The 20,199-nt window shown below is 42.4% G+C and overlaps 1 protein-coding gene across 1 annotated transcript in view; it reads left to right on the top strand.

Annotated features, from left to right (window-relative positions):
* magi2a (membrane associated guanylate kinase, WW and PDZ domain containing 2a) overlaps positions 1-20,199 on the top strand; it is a gene marked incomplete at its 5' end in the record, with an annotated part of 293,628 nt that overhangs the window by 168,586 nt on the left and 104,843 nt on the right. Inside the window, one exon of the mRNA XM_079263001.1 lies at positions 19,656-19,775. Coding sequence (XP_079119127.1) covers positions 19,656-19,775 — 120 coding nt within the window. The remainder of the gene's footprint in view (positions 1-19,655; positions 19,776-20,199) is intronic.

Raw genomic sequence — 20,199 nt, forward strand, 5'->3', positions numbered from 1 at the left:
GCCTCAGGGGATTATGGGCAATAAAGAAATTGCCTGGCTGATCCTGCTTCATTTCTGGCGCTCCAACGTGAGCATGCTGCTGTTAGATCGCTACACGGTCTGCGTTCCAGCCACATGGTTATGAATCTCCTCATGACAAACTAAAATCAGCGTCATCTTCTCCCATTTCTTCTTCTTCACTCATATGAACTTCCTTCAGCAGCCAGTAACGACCTCCTTCTATTCCAAATAACAAGACGGTACATTTCACTCTCCCCACCTCCCTCCTTTCACTCTGTCTCTCTGTAAACCCTCCAGAACATTATAGTCTCAGCAGAGACGCTCATAAACAAACATGCCACCTTGCCCTGGGGGGGTTTTCAATCCGTTTCTGCATACATTATGTATTTCTGCATCACACTTCTGCAGGCTGTTGGAGTTGAGGGATGTGGGGAGGTGATGGGGGGGGGTCTGAGGGTGGTGATAAAGGGTGTCCGTGGGCTCCACGGGGGGGACAGATAGTCGAGCATAAGGCTGCACTCTGCATGCTTATCTCCCAGCAGACACACACCAAGGCAGTAAGGCCAAGTTTGTCTGCAGGATTTATTAGTTTGTTGTTGTTTATTGTTTTGTTTTGTTTTTACCAAACTTTTCACTGTTAATATAACATTTCCCTCTTAAAATACAGTTTGAAGTGCAAACGTTTTAGATTTGTGGTGATTAATGAACCGTTTAGCATCTGTGCTTTCCCATAAGCAGAGTGTTTACATCACACACGCAGTGTAAACACGTTCCAACGGTGAGCTGTATGCCACGTACGTTCTGCAGACATGAGCAGAGGAAGCACACTAAAGACCTTTATAACTGTTTCAGGCCATGGAGATGTCAGCTCATTTGCATTTTCTTAAATGTCAGCATGAGCAAAGCACAGCTCTCAGCATTGTTTATTCTAGATTATTTGCCTTGTTGCGTAATGGCCTAAATCATATCTTGTCTTGTGATATCCGACTAACTATACTCTCCTAATATGACTCATTGATGTAGCATCATGTCTATAAAACCTTAAAATATGACTTGGGGAGCTAATGTCATCTAAATAACTTTTTATAACCCCGCAGATCAGTAAAAACTTTCATTATGAAGAGAAAAAGTATGAATAAATGGGTTTGGATCCGATGTAAAACACACTGATGAAGGTGTGAAAGGGGCTCTGAGAGGTTTGGACTTGGTTTCAGAGAGGTGAGTGGAAGCTGTTTTTCCCATTAACACCAGTATTTTCTGATTATAAATCGATCAGCCATCTTTTCATAGCACTTCACACAACAACAGAGTAGCTGCATCATCGCAAATGTGTAATAATTACAGCAAAATGTCTCCTTTTTGTAAAACAGTTACATAACTGTTTCTTTTCTTCTCCTCGTTGTTGTACACGAGCAAAGGTAATGAGTCATGTCCCGAAAATGCACAAAACATTTGCAGCTACACATTTTTCATTCCCACTGGAACAAAAACATCATATCAGATGTTGAAACAGATATATTTTATTATTTCATGGAAATATGAGCTGAATGTGAATCTGACGGCTGTAAAAAGTAGTTCCAGGATGATCGTCCTCTGTAAACATCTGGGAAGTGAGGAGTGCAGCTGCTGGTCAGTAGAAATGTTTTGTACTGGTGAAACTGGACTGCAGCAGACCAGTTCTCCTGTTCCACCATGCTGCTGTGATGATGCAGGATGTGGTCCAGCATGGTGGAACCTGCAAGGTCTTCCCTGAAAGAGACGTTGTCTGGATGGGAGCAGATGTTTCAGCATTGATGGAGCTTCCCAGATGTGGAAGCTGCCCACGCCATCGGCACTAATGCAACCCCATCCCATCAGAGATGCAGGCTGATAACAAGCTGGATGCTCCCTCTCCTCTTTAGTCTGCAAAAGAAAAACAAACAACTTGCAGGAAAGTTTTACATCTCGTTTGAATGTTCCATGTTTGCAGAGCTCTTCAGGAGAACACACAGATCACTGGTGATAATTATATATGATCTGAAGGCCGTACGATGTGTAGTTAGTGTCCTAAAGCCAGCCCCCCCCCCCCCCAAGACGTTCACACATAATGAAAAGGGCAAGATTTATGAGCTCCATATACTTCGGATCTTCTCGCCCTCCATTCAGAGAAGCATGCCTCAACACACGCGCCGCCTGCTCTCTATTCAGCCGTCATTAACTCCAACACAAGGAGGCAGATTAATTCATGAGCTTTCCAGCAGGTGGGAGAGGGAGAAAGGTCACCATAACCGGAATGAATCACTCTAAGTGCCATTGTTTTCCACCATACTCTGCTTTTGTGGCTTTAATGATTTTACTGCCACTCAGCAAGTGTCCTTTAGCCTTAATCAAAGCAGATTTATTTTTGTCTCCCCCTGCCAGCTGAACGGCTGTGGCGTGTGAATACATTGCATATGTTCTAGTGTGATCGAGTTTATTCCGTTTTGGCACCGCCAGATGGTCCTGCTGGTGACTTTATGCTGCTGGATGTTTTATAGTGAGCCCTAAAATGCCTGTCACTGTGGCAGCAGAGTGGGTTTACATGCCGTGTCAGTGGGCAGAGAGTCATGTATGTTCCAGTCAGTAATCATAAAACTCTGCAACTGCTGCAGGAAGTTTCTCTGGATCAGTCGTCTCCCCCACATCCCCATAGATCTTCCTTCTAAAGATCCTCCAACAGGTTTTCACCAGGGTGGAGGTCAGGAGGCGATGGCTAGCCACTGAGCAGATTCAGTAGGGACCAACCATCCTACTACACGTTATTCCAGTTTAAAACATCACCACACCACAACCTGCTGGCTCCAGACACCTGAAGGATCCAGACTTTCATCAGTGACTTAAACTGGTTGAAAACGTTCAGCTTGATGCATTTTCCTGATGGAGACATTCCTTGATCTGCCTTCACCTGCACAAACAGCTTTTCATTTAATGCCCAGTGTTTTCATGCCTTTCTCAGGACTTTGGACCAGTGGTGCAGCGGTCCTTCGAGAAGTCGCGATACTCTCAATTTTTAACCCTTTTTTGTAAAAAACAGAAAAGTAGCCCAAAATAAAAACACTGTTTCAGAGAAAGTGACATCTAAATCTACTCGATTTTGTTCACCCCAAAAATTGATCTGTATATTTGTTACATTATTTATGCTCTTTGGTTTTAGGGAAGAAGAGTTATGACAGACACACAGACCAGTGGCGTACAGGCTCATAGACATATCTTTAGTATGTGTATGTTCAGACTAAAGTTGACGCAGCTGATGACTAACTGCACCAGTATAGCATACTGGTTACCTTAGCTGAGCTGCTGGGCAACGTAGCTACATGTGTAGGGATGTCTGTAATAGTAAAAGCAGCATCAGAGGGGGTTTAGAAGTGGGTATACTCTGTGTACCTGAGTATACCTGGACTACACCACTGCATTGGACCATTTCAGACTTTTCATTTGCAGAAACACTTCTTTCCCCCCCACCAGACTGCATGGGGACTGGGACAAGCTTAATAATGTGGAACAACCCCCTTTTCTTTAATGAACTTTTTTCATCAAGTTCTGGCTGCTTCCAGCTACTGCTGAAGACAGACAGGCTGGAGGGAACATGGAGGAGGTCTCAGTATGTCCACATGTGTGGGAAAAGGTTTGTTAAGCTCCATGACAGTTAAATGGTGTGATGGGGAAGCAGTAAGCAGTGGGTCTAGGGACGGTTCAAAGCCCAATTAATCCTGAAATGTTTGTCATCCCTGACGACACTTCTCTGTCTTTGTTCTTCTCCAAACACCTGATGTTTGCTGGTTGTTCAGGGTTTCCTCAGCTTTCTGAGATCACCTCCTCACAGTGCAGTGCAGGTAGCAGAGAGAAAAGGAGGCGTGTAGATGAAGGGAGGATGGTCCGATGAGCTGCAGCCCATCCTGATTGAATCATTTGGACCATCTCCTCCAGATCCGCCTGCAGATTCCCAAAGACGATCAGGAGAAGAAACTGTCTGACCTCAACATTTCCTCTTCCACTTGTCTGGAATTTAGGATCTTCTTCTAGGCATTAGTCGGGTTTTGGAAAGCTCAATCTGCTCCCAGCTGTAAACACCTCCCTGTTGGCATGGTAACCCATAACAACAGATGCTAAAAAGTGTGCGGATTACAAGTAATATGCAGGACAGCTTTCAAAGCAGCAGGAGAGGATTTCTCATGAAGCAGTGTGTTGCAGGAAACAAAGGAGCCGCTGCAACTTGTTGCATCTGGACTGCAGCTCTTCCTGGAATAAATTTGCTTTCGTTTGAATGACAGCAAGGCACTGACAGACAGAATGCCTGAGCTTCATTTTGTGGCTTTTATGGCCATTTAAACATGAAACAAGAAGAATTAACCTGGATTTTGATGTGTTTTTATAAATCTTGACATTTTGCCTCATTGTTTGGATTTGCTAGTGACTAAATACTGTGTTTACTTTCAGAATCAGCTGGGTTTTTTGAAGGGGGCGACGATTAGTCTTCATGAAAAAAACGTCTTGCTGATGTGAACACTTTTTGTGTGTGTCTGAAAAATGAAGTGCCAGAGCAGCTTTAGACTCACCAAAAGTCTTTCTCCACCTGAGGAGGTGAGCAAGCCATCCATCTTCTGCATGGTCATGCTGTTATTGCTCCTTCTCCTCAGTCTCCCACGTATTTACTATTAATAAGCCTCTTCCTGCTCCCACATCCATCCTTTGTGATCGTGCCATTGCCTTTTGATGGAGTGCTTATACATGTATTATTCATTTGATTGACTCCCTTTAATCGCCCCACAAGTGGAAGAAATGAATCATTTTAGCAATCCTGTCATTTGCATTCTGTTCTGGGAGTTTTGGTGATGCTGTTTGGGGAGTATTAGATTAGCCAGTGGAGCCAGTTTGAAAGGTAGAGTCAAAAAGAAAAACACGCTGAGAGCAAACAATACCCAGTCAGCTAACGGCCAAAAAGGAAATCAATGAAGCTGGATATTCAACACCAGTCTGTGGTTTTTATGAGGCACCATAAAAACCACCCTGCAAAAGAAAATATGGCGTGAGATAATTCCTGTGACGGGGATATTGGATTAAGCCTGGTGTAAAACAGTCTGGCCTTTCCCATATCTGTCTCCACGCGTCTGCTCGGCCCGACTCCTCACCACCATTAAACTCTATAGGAAGAGAAACCTAATTACATGGTTGGAAGTGGCAATAGTGAGCACTATTTAAAGCATCCAATTAAAGTTTGCAGCAGCGGCCTGGCGAGGGATTATTTGTGGAGGTGGAATCCGGGAGCTGGAGAACAGCTGATGAGAGGGACGTCAGAGCAGTTCAAGTAATTGGATCTTAAATTAATGGACACTTGTATTAAAGAAGTGAAGAAAAACAGTTAAGTGACAGTCTTAGAGAGATTAAATGGTAATGGAAGGAGGGAGAAGATGCCACACCAGTCCACATGTACTCTACTGGATATACTGGGCTGAGTTCAGTTGGACTGGTGTGTCCTGCTGGGCTTCTCAGTTAGTGACCATGAACTCTGAAGGAATAATGTTTGCTTTTGTTCGTTGTGAGGCAAACATGATGGAATTCCTCACACGCCGTAGGAGTCAAAGGGAGAATCTGGGACTTAACAAGGAAAAACAAGAAAACAAGCGTAAAGTTCAGTGTAATGATCTCTTGCATTTTAAATGTGCACATTAAAGCCGGGTGTGCGCCACTGCAAGCACAGCAGGGTTAAGTTCAATTTAAAGAAAAATCAATATTTTTAAGCCTCAGCCTGATTTTCTCAGTTAAACATCTAAATTATTAATAAGGTTAAAAATTTCTGGGTCTCGTCCAAGTGCTGAGCGGGATCGCTGCAAGTGCTAACAGCTGCAACAGCATCCAGCTGTCATATTTTCTGTTTGTTTGTTTTTTTCTCCGAATGTCTCACCAAGTGGATTCCCACGGCATTTTGCTGTGAAGGCTCGTGGGAAGGGAGCTGCTGCAGGAAGATAATAGCCCGGACATGAATGAAGGTAGAGAGCGCGCCCTGAAGCAGGGTGGAATTACGTTAGAGTCAGGAAGCTTGAGAAACGGTGGGTTCTTTTATTGCACAATTCCTAACTGTGGCAGCAGCATGATGCGGCGCGCCGTCCGTCATGCTCTTACAGACCACGTCTGAGGCTGAGGATGAATCCCAGACCTTTATATTGCAGCCGCGTCGTAGACATAAACCATGAGTCAGCAAATATGCTCCTGTAGGCCTGCTGTCCTGGAGGTTTTAGATGTGTCCCGCTTCAACACACATGATTTACAATAATGGCCTATTTACAGGCTGATGCAGAACACAACAACAAGCTGTAGAAGATCCATTTTATCTGAGTTAAATGTGTTGGAGCAGGCAAACATCTAAAACCTGCAGGACAGTGGACCCCATGGAGCAGATTAACTGATGCCTGGTGTTAAGTTTGTACAAAAAGTAAAGACATTTCTCCCCCTCATATCGTTAACCACACAGCGAGCATGATCCAACAATGAGGAAAGTCAGTAGTTCAGAGCCGACCGGACCTTACTGCTGTTTGTCTTCTTCTCTTTTCAACGTCGAGTGAACGGTGAAGGTAAATATCTCCTGCGACTGACCCAAACCATAACTCTCAATGAAAAAGCCTCATTATACACGGCGGGAAAGCCTGAAAAGCCTCCTTTATAGCAACGTATCACTTGTATGGATGGTGTTTCTGCCCCCAAAACCTGCCAAAACCCTCAGAAACATTCTCCTGATTTCCTGTGCTCCAATACAAGGAGCTGCATGCAGATAGTTTTACTCTTTTAGCTGTTTTTTGTTTTGTTTTTTTGTTAAAGTCCACCTCCAGACATCTGCAACCTGCTCATCATCATCCATCGTGGTTGGACTTCTACCTTCATACAGACTCTGGTCATCCACACACAGAATAAAGCTGACCAGATCAGAGGATCTGATGTAGAAGCATTCGGTTGACATCGTCGTGGCGTTTCTTGCCTGGGAGTCAAGCAGCTGAACAGTGTGTGTGTGGATGCACTTGTACTGGCCGTCTCTATAGATGGAACTGGAAAGGTGAGGCGGTCTGAGTTCTTGTCTGGCTTGCTGAGCCGCTGCAGGTCCAGTCTCAGGAAAGGTGATGGCGCTCTCAGATGGCTTACCCTCTTCTATTAAAAGGCCAAGATGTCTCGGTATGGGACATTTAGCACCGTGTGGGGTGTGATGAGTATTCCAGCCTGTCAGGATGCAGGTTCACATCCTTCACCAGATCCTGGCTGCATAGAAACTTGCTGTGGCTGCGTTGTACCTGTTGAATACTTGTAGTTCTGCTGCCCACTCTGAGACCTCAGGCGAGGCCGTCGTGATGAGCGGTTAGAGATGAATAAAACGGCGTGGGCCGTCCCCGCACATTGTGTCATTGTTTGTCATTGTGATGTGCTCAAGCCAGGCTGGGGGTTGTGGGCCGGGGGGGGGGGGGGATTAGGCTGACACAGCAGCACGTTCACATCTCTGATGCCTGAAAAGCAGTCGCTTCAGGGCCGCATATTGGAATGGATGACATCAGCTTTCCCCTAATCTGTCCACAGTCCTGCCTTCTCTTCTCAGCCAGCTCGCTGACGCTGGTGGTCGCTGTGATGTTCCCTGTGATGTTCCCTGATTTCTGTAAGATGTTTAATGGGATCGATCTTAAAGGTGTTTTTTGTGGAAACTTTCAACAGTCAGAGGTCTCCTCCACCGATTGGGATCATTATCGACGACCACTTCTTCATTCTGCATTTCTTCAGTCTCCACCACCTGCAGACACCACAGCTTTTATCCACACGGATGCTGAGGTTCAAAACAAGACAGGAGGCGTTTTTTCTATGTGATTGGAGGTATAAGAAGATCCATTGGCAGGATTTACTGGCAGCCTAAAGAGACAGAGATCCCAGCAGCGATAGAGGAGGTTGCTGTGGTTCACATCTCAATGATAACAGATTTCATGATGGCGTCCCTGTGTAGGGGTAGGTATGTTTGCACGTGTTGCATTTACTTCCTGTGCATAGTTTATAGCGTGTGTGCGAGACTCTTGGAAAAACACGTACAAGAGTTACGCAAACTTTGAGGGATTACTACCGTCTTTTGTCTCTTTATAGGACGAGATGATCAGACAAGGATCTGTAGTGTTTGACTGAGGAATGGTTTTCTATGCTTCATGTGATCATAAATATGATCTTACATCATTTTCATTCATCAGTCTGATCACATGATTCCTGAACACTATGAATGACTGCAGCTTACATCTGCACAACACTGAATAAGATCTAAACATGTCTGAGCAGCAACATTGCGGGACACCTTTATGGTTTTCAAAGAAAAATCTGCTATATTGAAAAGAAGATTCAACAAAAAAAAGTGCAAGAAAATAAAAAAAGAAAAATAAAGAAATAGAGGAAAGAAACATAATAATGCTTTTATAATTAAAGATGATCGTATGGATGTAGCATATCTGATCTATCTTTCCTATCTTTACATCAACACATCCTGTTATGATCTCTGTGTACCAAAGTTTATTATCTCCTCTTTTAATATGTGATTAATTACAGTACCTGTCAAAAGTTTGGACACAGTTTCCCATTAAATCCAAATCAAACTTTATTTCTTAAAGGCTCTTCATGCTAGAGGCAACACAAAGTGTTTTACATAATAAAACCAAGTCATAAAGATTAAAATTAAAGCAAACCTTCACACACACAAATCTATTACATAGTATTTAAAAAAAAATATTTCAAAATAGTCTTATGTTCTCCTTCACACACACAGTCACACACAAGGACAGACAGACCCAGACAGACTCTGGTATCAGATTTTTGGTTTCCACACCGACTAAGTATGCAGAGACAAGTTTGTCTCCAATCTGAATCTTTTTTTTCTAACATCAGCTAATTTGGTGGTAATTTTCTTAGATTGTTGGAATTTCCATAATGTGCCGACCAAGCGACGACCCCCAGCAGTTAATGTGAAGCCTATATGGAAGTGCATAAAACTGCAGTTCCCCCTTCATCTGCTAGGGGCGGACACGCATGCCCCTGCCAAGATGGCGATGCTAGGAACAGCCCACTGAGCTTCAACCTACGGGTGACGTCACGGAGGCTACGTCCATCTCTACATACAGTCTGTGGTGCTGTCAATGTTCTGGCTCGAACATCAGTCCAAAACACAGTGACCTTGAATTTCTTATCAGGAAAAGCAAAGTCAAATCCCCCAATCAAACAGGCAAATTAAAAAAGAAAGAAAACGTAGGAGGTGGGATAGTGTGGAAAATGAGCCAATTTTATCCATTTTAATTTTACTGTGTGATGAAAATATGAGCTTATTTTGAATCTGATGGCAGCAACACACCTGTAAAAAGCTGGGACAAAAGAAATGAGCAGAGATATAAAAACAACTGATAGCAACTAATCAGGTTGACTGGGAGCAGGTCAGCAGCGTGACTGGAAAAGAAAGGAATGTTTCAGAGACGTCCTCAGATGTAAGAGCTTCACCAATCTGAGACAAACTGCATCTTGTGGAAAACTTGCAGAAAATGTCCCTCAATCTACATCTAGCATCATCAGAAGACTGAGAGAATAAGGAGGAATCTCTGTGTGCACGGGGTACACAACCAAACACACTGAATCTGTTTTTATGGGTAACAGACTTTTACTTTTGCTGGAGTCTTGCTGATGTAACAGGGCTGTTTTTGTTGCAGCACCGTCTGCTACCAGAGTACAGATTTAAAGATAAAATGTCTTTGTGACAGCTCAGAAATAACTGAATCTACAGTTGTGATTGTAGCCTGGAATCTTGGCTTTCGGTTGGGGATTGATACATATTTATTGATCACGTCCTTCCTGTGGGACATCTGCTACCAACAGAATAATGCCATGTGTATCATATTCAGTGTCTCAGACCTGTTTCATCCCTTTGTGGTGAAAACTTTGCTCAAAACCCTGTTTGTTTACAATCTGGTACATGTCTTCTACAACTACATGTACTACAATAAATCATAAATAAATATACATATTTGCAAAATATTGTTTTTCTTTTGCATTTTGTTAAAGGGGTGAAAACAAATAGAATATCCCACCCAGAATGGTTAAAGTTTGACTATATAAGCTCGCTTGCTGAATGCCAGATCTGATGAGCTCCTTAAAAACTTCATGAACTGAAATCTGTTGTTTAGCTTGCCGTAAAAATCAGATATTTTTGCTGCTTCGGTGCATTTTCAACCCATCCACAGAGGAATCTTTTCACATTTTGGCATGCATCATGATAAAAACTCTAGCCTGCTGTAATAAGACGTAGTTTGGCAGCACACTCAGGTTTCTGCTCCAGCTTGAGACGCTCGTGTGATTTAATTGGACTTGTGTGACTTCTTCTTTTTTTTTTATTTTATGTTTTGCACTGCAGTAGGATTAGATTGCTCGTGTGGATTTATAGTCAATATAAATTCAGTTTAGAAAGTACTCAAACTATTATTGCTGTGTTTGTCAAGCAGAGAAAAGGCCACTAGAGATAAACGACTGCAGTAAGAATGCGATGCGAAATGTTTTCTTATTTATCACAAGGATTATTTTAAATGCTGTATTTTAATTCATGTGCCGTCCAGTCAGACGCTGGCGTCTCTATGTGTGGTTGCTATGCAGGGAGCCCACCTAGAATCTCCTTGAGGGCAGAGCTATTAATGGCATTCAGGGGGAGTCCGGCAGAGGGCCAGCGGGCAGAGCAACGTTCTTCAGTGTCTGGCGCTCTCATCTATCCCACATTACTGGCTGTCAATAAGCAACACAATCATCCTCACTGAACTGGAATACACCTAGAAATCTAATTTAGTGGAATTTCACACAAAGAAATACACACATTGGTGGAGATCCAGCAGTGTTTAGTGCTCAGTCTTTGCCAGCGCAGCTAAACATTCGATATGATTTGGCTGCAAAGCAGATATTAAGTTTCATCTTCAACACGGTGAAGTGTGTGTGTGCACTTCCTGCTTGGTATGCTTTTATGACTGCTTAAATGATATGTAATTAGACTTTATTAAGTCCCTGCTCTTCATCGTCAGTAAAACAGTGAAACAGCAAAGTGCAGTGAAAGCAGCTTTCTGTGGCGCGGCGCCTCAGCCCTCCACCTCCCCACAGTGTGCAGGCAGGAGCTGAATGGAAACTAATCCAGCCCTCTAATGCAGGCGCATTACAGCTGCCCGTCACTTCCTAATTGGCTAATGGCTAGATTAGAATAGTTACAATAGGCCTTGCTGACACCATCTTGGCTGGTCGTTAAAAATAGTTTTGGGGTGTGAAAGGGGCGGGACCGCCTCACACATCCGGCCGCAGGCTATTGTCCACAAAGCGGCGTGGTGTGCAGCGCCGGAGCCTCTACGCAGACTGTAAGCTAGATAATCCTCTCTAACCCAGATCTCTCACCACCAGCAGATCTAATACACCTGAACTTGATGCTTTTTTAACTTCATAAGCAGCACGATGAACATGGAAGTTCACACAGGAGCCGGAACAGCTGCTGTTGGAATTGTGCTGAAACAAATCCAAGCAGATGTGCGACGGTGTACCGCGTTCACGCTTTGATGCAGTCAGATTGTAGGAACGGTTTCATGCTTTTGACATTTGATTTGATTTTGTGGAAGATGCTGCCACAGTCGATAGATAAATAGTTTCATTCATGCAGGGGACCTGGCTGCTACCTAGGCTGCTTGTTTCCTTGTGTTTCATACACACATGCACCATCCGGTTTAAGGCAAGCATCAGTAAATAGTCTGTTCATTTAACCTATTCTTGACTGGAGCCTCCTGTGCCGACGGCAGCATGAGGTACAAGCAGCAAAGATGATCTTTGCCCACACTAAGAAGCATAGAAAAACAACATGGAGAAACAAAACTGGCAATTTAAAACCAAGGTTAGACATACTGCTTTTGTAGTTGCAGAGATTTACTTTATTTGTTTGGGTCGTTTTGCACAAGAGGCGGAAAACTTTGCCTTGTGGAGAAAGAGTTAAATGAGATGGGTACACATGAAAAGTTTGCCTTATGTGACAAGTTTTGATTCACTGCACTTGAAAATTGTCTAGATATCCAAAATAAAGCACTGATGTGAGCATTTTGTGTCCATATGGGAGTAATTCATCCATTAGAAGTACACTTCTCTCCTACCAGAAGCTGCATTTCTAAGAAATGATGGCTGTCAAGGTAAGCAATGCCTTTCATTTCATTCTGAATATTGATACCCAAGGTGTTTTGTTCAGTCTCAGCTGCCTCAAACCTCAGGACAGAGCTGCTTTAGAGAGATGAGGCGCATTAATTCCTGAGACTGCCTCTGTTTTTTATTTTATATATATTCTCCATCCAGATGCCAAACCCTTCCCTTTAAGCCCATGAAATGCACTTAAATCATATCTCTGCTCAGCCACGCATTGCCTGCCTTGTGCCTTTGATGCTTTTCTCTGCGTTCAGTCACATTTCTGCTTTCATTCAGCAAATTCAAATCTGTTTAAGACAAAAGTTTGTCACACCTCATAGTTTTGTTCAGTTTTTTGCTCTTTACTGTGTAGCTGTTTGGAAAGGATTTGTCTGAATGCCGGTGGGGTAATCTTTTTCCTCGGGCTCAGTGCTAACACTGCCGAGCATAAACACACAGCACAATGTGTGTGTGTGTGTGTGTGTGTGTGTGTGTGTGTGTGTGTGTGTGTGTGATGCTTCAGGATATGCTCTGGATGTAAAGCCTTTGTTTCAAACAGAGGCCAGTCTTTTGGCCTTCCAGAGCCTGTTCGAGTCCCTGTTGAGCCTTTTTACATTTCCTGCAGTCATGTTCAGATTGTTGCTCATTGGAGTGATTTTACTGTCCAGTGTGCAGCTGTGCAGCCGAACACAGAGGTCACACAGTTAATCTGGTCTATTTTATTAACGCAGACGTTGCTCTGAGCCACAGTAATGCAGGAACACATGTCCCAGTGTGAACCTGCTGCAGGTGTTCGCTGTGACTGGAGAGCAGCTGGACGACTTGCTGCGTACGACACAGTCCAAATCACTCTGATCCATTCCTCTTATCATTCACATGAACCCATTTCCAGCCTCTCATTACACGTCCCTTCTCTTTGTGCTGCTTTTTTGTACCATTTTGCATCCAGATTACAGAGCATGACCGTCTTCTGTAAGCTCACAGAGAAAAGCCAGATACCTTGTAAGCTATTCGTTCCTGTTATCTGTTCGTGCTGCTCCGCAGTCTTTGAAGCAGTCCTGCAAGCCCTGCAGTATAAAGGTGGATTCCTACCTTTCATTAACAGTGTACACAAGTGCTGATGTGAATAGTGTTGGTGCATGGATTAATCATAGCTTATCCTGTCATATTTTATCTGTTGCAGCATCACTGAACTATACCATGCATAATCAGGCCATAGCGTGCCGTAATTATACCGCATCCTACGAGTTCAAATCATGTTCATTCATCTGTTCGCCTCTTTTGTTGTGCATTGCCTTTACTTTTTCTTTCCAGCATGTTACTGCTGATTACTCATTACCTGTGTTGGATCAACTCATCACTGACATTTGGCTTTATTTCCGAGGCTTTCTCCCTTTTTCGTTTAGTTTTTAACTCTAACTTGTATTTTTGGAGAGATTTTTCACCTTTTACCCCATGTGAGCTTGTTTTCTTACTTCCTGCCTGCCTGTCCATGACCTTCCACCTGTAATAAAAACTCAGAGCTTCACATTTAATCTTCCTCCAGTGGACTGTTCATGAGTCGTCCATCTGTGAACTTTGTACAAATGAAAAAAGTTTCACGTTTCTGCAGCAAACTGCCTTCAACAAATTAGTTTCTTTGGATTTAATCATAAATGAAGTAATCATACAAGGTTGACGGTGCTCCAGATAAACTAGTGATTTGCATAAACTGATGTTTACTAGCTGGATCAGCTGGTAACGTTGATACAACTGGTAATATAACCCACCAAACGCCATGCAAGTCCAAGAGGAAAGCAAGAGAATTCATGGCAGAAGCCAGGCAGAGAGAGGACAGAGACTTTCCAAGTTTTCTAATGGGAAATATGAGATTTCCAGCTGACGAAATGGACGCTAACATGGACACGGAAGGAATATAGAGAAAGGAGCCAAAACACGGCCCTGAATAATCTTTGGTGCCCAGCTTTAAAGTTGAATAAGATCTAGACAACATGACGGGGGAAAGTTAAAAGACAGAGGTCCTTCAGCTCTCTTTAAGCTTGTGATGTCATCAGCTCTGTTGTTGCTAGGCTACACATTTAAGCCCTACACAACAGCGTAAGGAAACGACTGTTTAGTCTGAGACTTCTTCAAGTGAAAGACAGGAAGATAAGGAAGTTGCTTCTGCCAGCACTTCTTACCGTCTGGATCCAGACTTGAATGAATATTTATTTCTAATTAAAATAAATAAATAAATACATAAAAGCCTGCAACAACATAGTAATTTCTTTCATGGAATAAACAAAAAATATGTTTTTTATTTAATTAATGCGTGGAAATGTTTGCATTTTCTACAGTTCTGTTACTTTGTGAGTTGCTAAAACAAACTGGACAGTTTTAACAACTGTTTGCTGCAGGGGTTTGTTTACTTGTTTTCACTTTAAATAAAACCCGTTTGTTTCAAACAGCCATCAGCAAGTGCTTCCCGCTCGCCGGAGTTGACCCAGAAATCCACCTGGAGGGGCTTGAGAACAAAGGCAAAACGATGAACAGACTTCTGTAACGAAGGCTTTGTACATACTGCCTAATATTCCTTCTAGAAAGCAGAAATCTTGTGCTTGAAAAGTTATTTTATTTTGTTGTGACTCACGTACCATGTGTTAAAAATTGATTGGCATTGTGGTTGCAACTCCCCCAGCAGAAGATGCTGCTAAATATAGTTGGGCAACATCAAAGGTCTTCTTTTCAAACGTGTTTGTGCTGCTCAGCTAGTAGCTTTGTCTGCGAGGACGTGCTAATCTGACGGGTACACAAGCCCCCATGCAGCCAGACACAATCAAGAAGCTCTTACTGGAGGTGCCACAGAAACACAAGCAGGTTTTAGACAATCGTTTCTCCAACAAACAAGGCTCCCCACTGATCATTTGCTCTTATAAGCTCCAACAAATCACTCTGCCTGCGGGTTCCAGTTTGATGTTCTGTACTTTGAAGGTTCACACTTTGCTGAGCAGGATAGCAAAAGTGCACAAGGTGTTTCATATTCTTCCATGTGACTCGCATCTGAACAGCTGCAGTCACCACCAGACAAGCAGATCATGCAGGTTTTCCTCTTTAAATACTTTCTGCCTTTTTATTTTTAAATTATCTTCATTTATAAAACTGATAGGAAACAGAGATAGTAAAGCTGCTTAATGAGTATATCTGAGATCAGCTATAGAAGTTCCAGCCGGTGGTCATTGCTTTACACAGGTCAGTGATTCTCTCACTTTGTGGGTGGTCATGGAGGCGCTGCAGGTTGGAAGAGGAATATCGAGTCAAATCAAATAGATTTTCCTGATGGTGCTGTGTTGAATTTTATTCAACTGGAAGTAAACTTCAATTTCTTAATGTAAAAAAGTGGGAAAGTGTAATTTTTTATTACCTTTTTATATAAATGAATGGAAAAAATATATTTCAACACAATTATATAGCAAACCTTTACAAACTGAATCATCAGTCAAAGGACATAATTAAAACAACAAATTAAATTATGAATTGTTTTCTTGTTTATATTTATCTAATAACAATTCCTTATTATTTTTTTAAAAAGGAAAATATTACTCCATGATTTTCAATCATCACTTAGTCTATTCCATAAAGTTACTCCATAAATGGAAACACATCTGCTTTTTATGGCGGTTCCTACATATGGCTTCTGTAACATGGCTTTACCTCGCAGACTGTACACAGCAACTCTGTCTTTAAACATCTTTTGTACATTATATGACATCTTATTACTTTGAATTTTGAACATAAATTGAGCTATTTTAAACTGAGCTAAGTCACAGAGTTTAAGGCAACGTACTTTCAAAAATAAATTATTTGTATGATCTATGTATCCTGCATGATTGATAACCCTTATGGCTCTTTTTTGTAGAATAACTAGTCTTTGCAGAGTAGTCTTAAAAGTGGTCCCCCAGACCTCTACACAATAACTGAAATATGGTAATACTAAAACATTGTACAGAGTAAGTAATGTTTTGGAATTTCCCCCTTCAACCCCATTATTACACAATCATCATCACTACTACTTCCTGTTGAGATTAGCACCATATCCTAGATAGAAAAGCATTCTGAGAGAACTTCCTCCAAGGTCATTTCTACTAAAAATTTGATTTCCAGCGGATGTTCTGGTAATATCAGTGATAACAAACTGTTTGATCTAGTCCTAGTCCTCAAGTACCACTGCCCCGCATGTCTTAGTCCTGCTCCAACACACTTGATTCGGCCTACTGACCTTGCTTATCGAGATCTTTGCAAGGGTGCTAACGACCCATTCAATTCATGTGTCTGAACTGGGGTTACCTCTAAATCATGCAGGGCCATGGTTTTTCACAAAGTCTAGGATTAGGAAACACCCATCAATCCATTTTCTTACCCGTTCGTTCCAGTTAAAGGCCGTGGGAATCTGGAGCCCATCCCAGCAATCACTGGGCGAGAGGCAGGTCCATGGGATCGGGAAACACTGATAATGACAATCATATTTTGTGTTTACCTAATAAACACACACAAAGAAAAACCTTAGAGCGGGAACCCACTGCTCCAGTCCTCAAGGCCCACCGTCCGGCACACCTTTGATGTTTCTCTGCTTCAACACACCGGACTCAAACGGATGGGTTAACAGCAGACCTGTGCAGAGCTCATCAGAGATCCCTTTCATTTGAATCAGGTGGGTTGCATCAGGGAAACACCTAGTACCTGCAGGACAGTGGGATTTGAGGAGCAGAGTTGGGGATCACTGGTTAAGAGAACTGTAGAAGTAGAGCAGTGTTTTGTGATGTTCTTCCATTCATTCATTATCCGTACCGCTAGTCGGATTAAGGGCTGCGGGGAAGCTGGAGCCTATCCCAGCAGTCATTAGGTGAGAGGCAGGGTGCATCCTGGACTTGGGGTGGTAAATCTAATAAAAAAAATTAAAATCAAATAGGCCTGTTAGGATTTTTCGCTTTTACAATATTAAAATCGATTTTTTTTTTTTTTTTTTTTTTTGTTTAAAAAAAAAAAAAATTCTTTTAAAATAAATAAAAATAATCCATTATGAAAATTTAGTCATTTTTACTGTTCTAGTTGATCTTTGTACAAGTCTTGGGTGTTATAGCAGCAGAACGATGGTCTGGCTACTCTGTTTCTTTCTAACTCAAATCAAGAAAGATGACTACCAAACAAAAAAAAGTTTTGTACTTTTTATTTTTAGACTACAAAAATCAACAGTGTGGAAGAATTGTGGGAATCGCAATTTAAATCAAATCGACACCCAATAAATCGGAATTGAATCAAATTCAGACGAAATCAAATTGTCACTGCCCTATCCTGGACAGGGCGCCACTCCATCGCAGGGCGTTTTGCCATACTTTGTCATATTTTCGTGTGTTAGGGATGACGGGCCACTGCTGTAGACACTGTTCCCAATTGTTTTTGCCATATTTAGGAAGTGTTCAGACCCATTTACCAACACTTTTTCTAAAAAGTAACTAGTGACAAATCTTGAGTTTTTAGTTGGCATTGGAGACTTGCATTAAAGCACGTAATGTTCTTACTCTCCCCAATGAACATCAGCGCTGCTAAAGGCCTTTCTTCTAGCTAAAACTAGACACAGGACGCCCGGTGTTGTGCTGAAATAAGCACCCCTCATGTTTCTGTCTCCAGCTACAGTTGGAGCAGATGTTGACCTCTGCTCCACACCCAGACTGAGAACGATTGTAAAGCTGCTGCTCAAGATTATTCTTTTTACATCATTTTCAATAAAATGCTGAAGGCAGCTTTACTGTTCTTGGCTGTTTTAATGAAACTATGTCCTCTTTCCTGTACCAGAGCATCACACAGTTTAAAGCTGACACCTGAGTCAGTTCATTTCTAAATGTGTGTGTACTCATAGAAAGTAAATGTAATGTAACAGCAGAGACAGCTTCCTCATCGCTGCACATCTGTCCAACTGTTGTGTAAAGGGAAGAAAATGTTTAGAAAGCTTTGAAGGGAAGCTAACACTAAAAGAGTGATCTGTAAAGTTTACTTTCTCCTGGTTGTTCATCTGAGGTCCATTTCTGCTCCTTTTCATACGTAAATGTGGAAATGTGTTTCCAAAGTTGTCGTGTGTGTCCTTTCCTTTCAACCTCTAGGGGGCATTGCTGAGTTCAAAGTTCACGTCCGTGTTTTGACTGAGTTGGTGGCGGTAATGTGCTTCCATAAAGTTGTTTACAACCGTCCGAAAACACCAGAAGAAGAATAAACCCACAAAATTTCTGCTGTTCTCAACTTCTTTTGCATCTTCTTCAGGTTCTTTTTATTTAGTTCTTCCTCCTGCTCCTCTTCTTCTATGGTTTGTTCCTTTCATTAGTTGTGTGTCAAACAACTCAACACCGCCCCCAGTGATTTGTGGTGGTATTGCTCTGTTTTTCTGCATTAAGTAACAAATAGCAATGCTCCTTGAAAACAGACCAAATAATGTTAGTAACCAACACAGAATATGTATAAAAATGTCTGTCTGTCTGCTTATCCTTCCTCTGCATCGAGCACAAATGGGCCTAAATTTAGTCTCCTTCAGCTGGACAAACCTTTGGATGCTGTTGTAACAGATCATTTTCAACCCTCTGCACAATTTGATCAATTTTAAAATGAATCAGATCTTCAAAATTCTGTATTTTCACTTTGTTTAATGATGTATGTTGGTTTGAACTGAATTAAATGATTATTTTATTAGCTTTGCATTCACATCATGCTAAATAGTTCGACATAATTATCTTGCTTCAAGATATTTTCTCTAACTGGACCATCTTCCGTTTTAATTAATACTCCTCCTATATGCTGTAGATAGAGTTTAACAAGTGTGTTTTATGGCTTTGCTTGTAGTGTGGAAGATATTCACAACCCCATTAGCAGCCGGGTGGTAAAATGCTGCACATAATCACAGCTCGGATCGGTTTCAACAAGTTCAATTAGTACACAACGATGAGGAAGCATCCAGGAAGTAGTTAGTACCACACTTTAACGTCAGAAACACTTCGACACCCCAGGTTTTAGTAACTGGATCAGAGTTAATTGTCCTGTCAGTAAGCTTGACGTAAGACGCGTCTTATTGCAGAGGAAATTATTCCCGTCCCTCCCTGGTGTTGCAGTCAGCTGGCAGCACCGGAGTCAGGGAGTCCTCCACATGCTGTCACCTCCATGCAAATTGACTTGATTTCACCTTTTGGTGTCCAAATTGCATCACTTAGCTGCTGATTCGGTGCTTACTTCTATCTGAAAGCACATTGCTCAGGTCTCAGCTGTGCAGGAAGGGAAATGAAGAGAACATGTAAAGAATGGAGCCAGGTCAGGGTTGGCGTTTCAGCCCATATTTTATCATTCTTCCTGAAAGAAGGACAAAAAAGAGCCACATTTTTGCCTGAAATCTCCTGCTATGCGGCAGCAAGGCTCTGACTCGTCTCTCTTTTCTCCCACAGGTACCACCAGGCAGCCAAAGGAGGGTGAAGTCCCAGGCGTGGATTATAATTTTGTCACCGTTGACCGCTTCATTGAGTTGGAGAAAAGTGGAGCCCTGCTGGAGAGTGGAACATATGAAGGTAAGACTTCACTTACCACATTAATAAATGCTTCCATCCCTCTTCTTCTGGGGGTTTTCTCTTTAAAATGTACATATTTTTCTCAGTGAGTGGCAGCAGTGTGAATGGATGCTGAGGCTGGCCTTATCATTCCTTGTCCATACACCACACCCACACTCACAAGTAGCGCTTCCATCCATCCGTCTTGTAGCTCTTTGGAGAAGACGGTGTCATCGGTCAGGAAAGACACTCAAAGGAAGCTTGAAGTGGTGAAAGAATAAAACACAGCGTCTCCAGCAGCAGCTCTTTAGTTTGCTAATCACAACAAACAGCCGCGTCCTCCTTACCGGCTCCAGGCTTGGATTTTAAACGACTCGCAAAAAGCAGCCGCTCCGCCTGACCACCTCCAACTCTCAGGAGACCCCTGCCATTATAGAGATAACAC

Source organism: Telmatherina bonti (genome assembly GCF_933228915.1).
Source record: "Telmatherina bonti genome assembly, chromosome: 23".
Classification (NCBI taxonomy): domain Eukaryota; kingdom Metazoa; phylum Chordata; class Actinopteri; order Atheriniformes; family Telmatherinidae; genus Telmatherina; species Telmatherina bonti.